At 53.1% G+C, this 8,615-nt stretch overlaps 1 protein-coding gene across 3 annotated transcripts in view; it reads right to left on the bottom strand.

The window, feature by feature from the left end:
• Positions 1-7,602: 7,602 nt before the first annotated feature.
• Positions 7,603-8,615, bottom strand: part of GPAA1 (glycosylphosphatidylinositol anchor attachment 1) — a 13,793-nt gene continuing 12,780 nt past the window's right edge. For all 3 annotated transcript variants that reach the window (XM_015850997.2, XM_032441833.1, XM_015850998.2), the window contains one exon: positions 7,603-7,952. In XM_015850997.2, coding sequence (XP_015706483.1) covers positions 7,778-7,952 — 175 coding nt within the window. In that variant the 3' untranslated portion in view covers positions 7,603-7,777. The remainder of the gene's footprint in view (positions 7,953-8,615) is intronic.

Here is an 8,615-nt window from a genome sequence, read left to right as displayed (position 1 = left end):
CCTAAAGACCCCATAGTGTGGACCTAAAAAACCCCATTAGAGGGACCGATACGGGCCTCAATAGGCAGAGAGCATAGCAGCCCCATGTGGGGGAGCCGTAAAAACCCCATAGGGGACTTAAAACGCCCATAGTGCGGGGACCAAAAACCCAGTAGCGGGACCTAAACCGCCATAACGCGGACATTATTACAGGCGCCCTAGCGCGACCTAAAACCCCATAGAGGGAGTACAGCCCCATAACGCGCGACGCTAAAACCCCAGTAGCGGACGCTAAAACCCCATTAGAGGGATGTGCAGCCCCATAGTGGGACCTAAAACCCCATAGTGGGACCTAAAACCCCATAGTGAGACACACAGACCCATAGTGGGACCTAAAAACCCCATAGAGGGACCAAAAACCCCATAGCGGGACCTTTTAAAACCCCATAGTGAGAGCGATGCAGACCCGATGAGCAGGACCTGAAAAACCCCATAGGCGGGACCTAAAAACCCCAGTAGTGGGACTTAAAGACCCCAATTGAGTGGGATGTTTACAGCCCCATAGCGAGACCTAAAACCCCGATGAGAGGGATGTGCGAGCCCATAGGGGGACATTTAAAACCCCATAGGCAGGACATTTACAGACCCATAGCGGGACCAGTGAGAAACCCCATAGCTGGGACCAAAAAACCCCATGGTAGTGGGACCTAAACCCCCATAGTGGATCCTAAAACCTCGCATTAGAGGAGAGCCTCGAAAACCTCCCATAGTCGGGACCTAAAACCCCATAGTTGGGACCTAAACCCCATAGTGGGACCTAAACCTCCACCAGCGGGACCTAAAACCCAGTAGGGTGGGACCAAAAAAACCCCCATGAGGGGACCAAAAAGCCTCCCTCATTAGCGTGAACCTGTAAAACCGCCGATAACGGGGAAGCATACAGCCCCATAGCAGGGACCTAAAACCCCATGAGAGGATGTAAGCAGCACCCATTTTAACGGGCGACCTAAAACCCCAAGAGGGATGTTGCAGCCCCATAGAATGCGGGAACCTAAAACCCCATAGTGGGATACCTAAAACCCCTATAGAGGACCTAAAACTCCCATAGCGCGGACCACACAGACCCCATAGTGGACCTAAAACCCCAGTAGAGAGAACCTAAATTACCCCATTAGCGGGAACTCTAAAAACCCCATAGCTGGACCTTTAAAACCTCCATAGCCGGGGACCAAAAACCCATAGCTGGGACCTGTAAAACCCCATAGAGGAATATTACAGGCCCATAGCCGGAAACGCCCTTCCAACAGCCTGCGTTAACATGGAGCTGTGGGCAACACGGACCCATAGCGGGATCCTAAAAACCCTGCATAGCGACACACCAGAAGACCCCATAGAGGCGACCTAAAACCCCATAGTGGGATCATTACAGCTCACGCCCATAGGGTGCGACCATATATAGAAAACCCCTAGAGATATAGAGGGAACCATTACAGACCCATAGTCGGGACCTTAAATTATCCCCATAGCGGACATGAAAACCCCATAGCTGCGACCCTAAAACCCCATAGTGTGATATATATTCCTGAAAACCCACATAGCTGGGAGCCTTATAAAACGCACCATAGTGGGTATGCTACAGCTCCTCATAGCGGGAGTGTACCTATAATACCCCATAGGAGGATGTTGCAGCGCGCCAGGTAGGGGACACATATAGAACCCCGATAGGCAGGGCATTACAGACCATAGCCAGGGACGCTTAAAACCGCCATAGTCGGCGACCAGAAAAACCCCATAGTGGGAGTGCGCTAAATCCCCATGGAGTGGGACCCTAAAGACCCATGTAGTGGTACCTAAAACCCCATAGAGGAAACCTAAGAAAATAAAAAAAAAAAAAAAACGTCCGATTTAGCTGGGACCTAAAACCCATTAGAGGACCTAAATACGGACCAGTTAGGTTGAGACCTAAAAACCCCATTTAGTGCGGACCCTAAAAAAGACCCTGCGATAGAGGGGACCTAAAACTCCCATAGCGGGAGCATACAGCCCCATTAGCAGGACTTAAAGACGCCATTAGTGGGACCGTACGAAGGCCCATAGCGTGTAACACGGCCCTCCGAACAGCCTGGGGGCACACATAGGATCGGTGTTGGGTGACACACGTCGATCGCGCAGTAGTGTCGTTTTGGGACCGTTTAGCTATTAAGACGCGCCATATTAGTGAAGAGAGAGAATGAGAGGATATGTAATGGTGAACATGCAATCTAGCCCCATAGTGGCTGGGGTCCTAAAACCCCATTTAGCTGCGGGGGTAATCGCAGAATAAGGCCCTCAAGTAGCGGGGAAACCTAAAGATTACCCCAATAACATTATGGACATTTACAGCCTCCATAGGTCTGTCGTGTACCTATAAAACACCCATAGAGGGATTTTACATTATACTTTACAGCCCTCATAGATGGAACACGCCCCCGAATCAGCCTTTAATATGCGGTTGGTTACTCAGGGATCTTATGCGACTGAGGCATCACGTGACCCATAGCGGGACTGAAAACCCCATATGTTTTGTTTGGGACCTAAAACCCATAGTGCGCGACCTAAAGCAATCTCCTCTCCAATGAGAGGGAAACATACAGACGCCATAGAGGGAAGCCTAAAAGCGTCCGCATAGTGCCGATCCATTACAGACCGCAGTAGCGGGGGTAACTATACGTGCTCTCCGTTCTCCAGACAGGAACCTTGTGGAGGGCACTATAATTGGGGATCTTGGTGTGGGCACGACGGACCCATAGCGGGACATTAAAAGCCTCATAGTTAAAAGTAGGGATGATACAGTGCCGACAATAGCGAGACCTAAAACCGCCATGAGAGGGACCATACGCCCCATATGTGCGGGACCTAAAGACGCGCATGAGTGGGACCTATAACCCCATAGTTGCGGGTACCTAAAAACCCCATATAGCGGGGACATACAAGACGCCACAGGAGGGGACATGACAGCCGCACATAGCGGGGAGCCTGAAAAAGCCCCATTAGGCGGGGTAAGCCTAAAACCCCATAGAGGCGATATGACAAGCCCATTGTAGGGCGGAACACGTGCCATCCAACGAGCGGGGTAGTTGTAATGCTGGGTTATACAGGGAAGGCTAGTGGGGGCACACGGACCCATAGCGGGACCTTAAAAGAACTCCCATAGCAGCGACACACAGATGGCTCTCATATGAGGGGACCTGGAAACCCCATAGTGGACATTACAGCCCCATAGGGGCGACTAAAAGGCGCCATATATAGAGGGGACATACAGCCCCGATAGGGGAGAAAACTCTTTAAGAACGCCCATAGAGGAGCACGTACTCCAGACGCCATAGAGGGCGACCTAAAACCCCGATAGTGGGACATGGACAGGCCCCATAGAACGCGGACACGCCACGATGCCAAGCAGCCTTGGGGCACAGTGAGGGGAGTCTGATGGGGGCACGCGACGGACCGCATAGCGGAGACATTAAAACCCCGATAGAGGGGATAGTTACAGGACCCATGTATCGGGAGCCTAAAACCGCTCGCATAAGCGGGACATAAAAAACGCCCATAGAGGCGGATTATACAGACCGCATAGCGAGCAACTAAAACCCCATAGGAGCGGATCCTAAAAAGACCTATAGAGTGGACCTAAAATTACCCCAGTATGAGGGATATACAAGCACCTTCATAGGGAACACGCCCTCCAAACAGCCTGTTGGCGGCACAAAGGGATCTGGTGTGGTGGCACCACAGAACCGCAGTAGCGGGAGTCCGTAAAAAAGCCCCATTACGTATGAGTGAGGGAAGTATACGATAGACCCAGTAGCGGACCTAAAACCCTTCATTAGGGGACCGATAAAGACCCATAGCGGGAACCTAAAAAGACCCCATTAGGTGGGGACCTAAAAGCTCTCCATAGTTGGGACCCTAAGAACCCTGCATTGGTGTGGGATGTTACAGCCCGCATAGCGGAACGCTAAAGACCCCATAGAGGGATGGTTTGAGACGCCCAGTAGGCGGACGGATGAAAAAATCCCGCATAGCAGGAACATTACAGACCCATAGTGGCGACCTAAAACCCAGTAGTCGGGACCTCAAAAAAACCCCATAGTGGATGTTCCTAAGAGTCCCTCATAGTGGAGTTCCTAAAAACCCCATAGTGGGACCTAATAACCCATTAGCAGTTAAACCTAAAACCCCGTTAGTGGGGGAAAGACCATAAAACCCATAGGTTGGAGAAGCCTGAAAACCGCGCATTGGATGAGTGGGAGCCTTTAACACCAATAGCGGACCTTAAAAACCCCATAGAGGGGACCTAAAACCCCCATATGTGGGACCTAGAAAAGCCCCATAGTGGGACTAAAAAGCCCATAAGTGAGGCCATCATGCAGCGGACCGCTATAGCGGCGAACGATGACGAGAGCCAAGTGTGAGCGTACAGACGCATAGCGGGCAACGCCCTCCAGACAGCCTGTGGGGGACCACCATAGGGATGCTTGTGGGGCACGACGGACCCATAGCAGGGACCTGAAAACCCGCATAGGGTGGGACTAAAACCGCCATAGAGGGATGGTGCGAGCCCCATTAGCGGGACTAAAAACCCCTATAGTGGGGACCCTTAAAAACCTCCCATAGCGGGAACCTAAAACCCCATTAGCGCCGTGACCCTTAAAAACCCCATTAGAACGTCGTGGATGTGCCAAGCCCGCACAGCGGGGACCTAAAACCCCATTAGTGGACCTAAATACCCCCATAGTGGGACCTTATAAAGCGCGCCATTAGTGGGATATACAGCCCGCATAGTGGGTACATACAGCCCGCATTAGCAGGACCTAAAACCCCAGAGTGGACGTAGCAGCCCTTCATAGCGGAAACGACGCCCTCCAACAGCCGTGGGGTGGTAACAGGGCGGATTCTTATGGGCGGCACACAGAACCGGAATAGCTGGGAACCGTAATGAATCCCCATAGTTTGGGAAACATACAGGCGCTCAGTAGCAGGACATGTTACAGGCCCGGCATTAGGTGGGGACCTTAAAACCCGGCAATAGAGGACATACAGGCCGCCATAGGGCATGACCTAAATATACCGCCATGAGTGGAACCTCGTGAGCGAGTGACCCATAGCGGAACACGTCCCTCCAAACAAGCCTGGGGGGCTACATTAGGGGATCTGTGCGGCACACGGACCCATAGCGGGGGACCTAAGAACCCCATAGTGGGTACCTCCTAAAACCCCAAGAGGAATATTGCAGCCCATAGCGCCGGGACTCTAAAACGCCCGCATAGGGGGACCTTAAAACTGCCGAGGTAGAGGGACATTACCAGTCCCATAGTCGGAATACACGCCCTCCAACAGCCTGCTGCGGGGGTAACAGCGGATCTATGGGGCACTCACGGACCCATTAGCGGGACCTAAACCCCAAGAGCGGGAATATAAGCGACCATAGCGGGACCTAAAAAGCCCCATAGCGGGACATAAAAAACCCATAGCGGGACTTAAAAACCCCATAGTGCGGACCTAAAACCATAGTGGGATGTACAGCCTCCCCATAGCGCAGACCTAAAACCCCATAGAGTGTGATGTGCAGCCCCTACATGTTATAGGGGCGACATAAAAACCCCATAGCAGGACATACAGACCCATAGTGGGACCTAAAACCCCATAGCGGGACCAAAAACCCCATAGTGGGACCTAAAACCCCATAGAGGGACCTAAAACCCCATAGTGGGACCTAAAACCCCATAGAGGGACCTAAAACCCCATAGTGGGACCTAAAACCCCATAGAGGGGACCCTAAAACCCCATTAGAGGGACCTAATACACCCCATAAGCGGACACACCAGACCCATAGAGGGACATTACAACTCCATAGAGGGACCTAAAACCCGCGATAGAGGAAGTATGACAGGTCGCCCACTAGCGGAGCACGGCCCTCCAACAGCCTGCGGGGGCACGAAAGCGGATTCTGTGGGGGCGACACGGGACCCCAGCGTAGCGGGGACCTAAAAAGCCCCATAGAGGGGGCCGTAAAAACCCCATAGTGCGGACATACAGCGCCCGATGTAGGTGACATTACAGACGCGCATAGCGGGACATACAGCCCGCAGGTACGCGGGAAGCACGCCCTCCGAACAGCCCTGCGGGTAACAGGGATGCTGTGGGGCACACGAGAGCCATAGCGGGGACGCCTCAAAACCCCATAGAGGACGCCTAAAAGCCCCATAGAGGGATGATTGGGCAGCCGCCATGGAGCGGCGACCTAAAACCCCAGTAGTGGGGACGGTGTAGCAAGACCATAGCGGGACACGCCCTCCAACAGGCCTGCGGAGGGTAACAGGAATCTATGGGGTCACCACGGGACCCATAGAGGGACCTTACAAACACCCCATAGTGAGGACCTAAACCCCATAGCGGGGACATACAGCACCACAGAGGGACATACCAGCCCCCATAGCGCGGACCTAAAACCCCGAATAGAGGGGAGTATACAGCCCCATGGTGGAACACCCTTCCAACAGCTGACGCCTCGCGGGGTGGGTGTAACAGGGATCGTAGTGGGGGACCAACACGGGAGCCCATAGCGGACCTAAAACCCGAGGTAGATGGACCCAAGAACCGTGTGTTATCAGGCTCTCATTAGGGAGGGGACCGATACAGCCCTCGGTAGCAGACTCTTAGCTAAAACTCCCACATAAGTGGACGTAGCGAGACCCATAAGGCGGGAACACGCCCTCCGAACGCCTGGTGGGGCAATGGGAATCTGTGGGGCACACGACCCATAGCGGACCCTAAAGAACTCCCATAGTGGGAGCCTAAAACCCCATGAGTGGGACCATTAAAACCCATAGGTGAGCACAACACAGACCATAGTGCGCGATCCCTAAAACCCCATAGAGGACCAAAAACCCATAGGGCGGACCTTAAAACGCCCATAGTTGAGACATTGCAGAACCCATAGCAGGACCTAAAAACCCATAGCGGGGACCTCAAAAACCCATAGCGGGTCCTAAAACCCCATAGTTGGGACCTAAAACCCCGATACGCTGGGGACCTAAAACCCCATAGAGGGACCTAAAACCCCATAGAGGGACCTAAAACCCCCATAGTGGGACTAAACCCCATAGAGGGACCAAAACCCCAAGTGGGACCTAAAACCCATAGAGGAAACCTTAAAAACCCTCTACTAGTGGGACCCTAAAAAACCCCATAGCGGGACCTAAAACCCATAGAGGGACCTAAAACCCCATAGAGGATATACAGACCACATAGAGGGATTTCCATAAACCCCCCCATCAGCGGGACATAGCAGCCCATAGCGGTGGAACACGGGGCCCTCCAACAGCCTGGGGGTAACAGGGATCTTATGGGGCACACGACCATTAGCGGGACCCTAAAACCCCATAGCGGGACCTTAAAACCCCATAGAGGGATATTTACAGACCACATAGGCCGAGAACCCAGAAAACCCATTAGTGGATCCTAAAACGCCCAGGAGAGGACCTGAAGAACCCCATGAGCTGCGGACCTAAAAACCCTCATAGTTGGGACCTAAAACCGCATAGAGGGACCTAGATAAACCCATTAGCGGGAACAGTGACAGACCCATAGAGGGACCTAAAACCCCATAGTGGGACATACAGACCCATAGCGGAACACGCCCTCCAACAGCCTGGGGGGCACATAGGGATCTGTGGGGCACACGGACCCATAGCGGGACCTAAAACCCCATAGTGGGACCTAAAACCCCATAGAGGGATATACAGCCCCATAGGGGGACCTAAAACCCCATAGCGGGACATACAGACCCATAGAGGGACCTAAAACCCCATAGAGGGACATACAGCCCCATAGCGGGACCTAAAACCCCATAGTGGGACCTAAAACCCCATAGCGGGACATACAGCCCCATAGCGGGACATACAGCCCCATAGCGGAACACGCCCTCCAACAGCCTGCGGGTAACAGGGATCTATGGGGCACACGGACCCATAGCGGGACCTAAAACCCCATAGTGGGACATACAGACCCATAGAGGGACCTAAAACCCCATAGTGGGACATACAGACCCTTAGCGGGACATACAGACCCATAGTGGGACATACAGCCCCATAGAGGGCCATACAGACCCATAGGGGGACATACAGACCCATAGCAGGACATACAGACCCATAGGGGGACATACAGACCCATAGCAGGTCCTAAAACCCCATACTGGGACATACAGACCCATAGGGGGACCTAACACCCCATAGTGGGACACCATATTGGGACACATGGCCCCATATTGGGACACATGGCCCCATAGGGGGACATACAGATCCATAGAGGGACATACAGACCCATAGGGGGACCTAAAACCCCATAGTGGGACATACAGCCCCATAGCGGGACCTAAAACCCCATAGAGGGACATACAGCCCCATAGCGGGACCTAAAACCCCATAGTGGGACGTACAGGGACCCATTACCCCATTACCCCATTACCCCATTACCCCATTACCCCATTACCCCCATTACCCTCATTACCCCCATTACCCCATTACCCCTATTACCCCATTACCCCCATTACCCCCATTACCCCATTACCCCTATTACCCCATTACCCCCATTACCCC

This window comes from Coturnix japonica, unplaced genomic scaffold, assembly GCF_001577835.2.
Source record: "Coturnix japonica isolate 7356 unplaced genomic scaffold, Coturnix japonica 2.1 chrUnrandom624, whole genome shotgun sequence".
NCBI classification, from domain to species: Eukaryota; Metazoa; Chordata; class Aves; order Galliformes; family Phasianidae; genus Coturnix; species Coturnix japonica.
The sequence above is the reverse complement of the archived record's forward strand: the minus strand, read 5'-3'. Positions and strand labels throughout refer to the sequence as shown.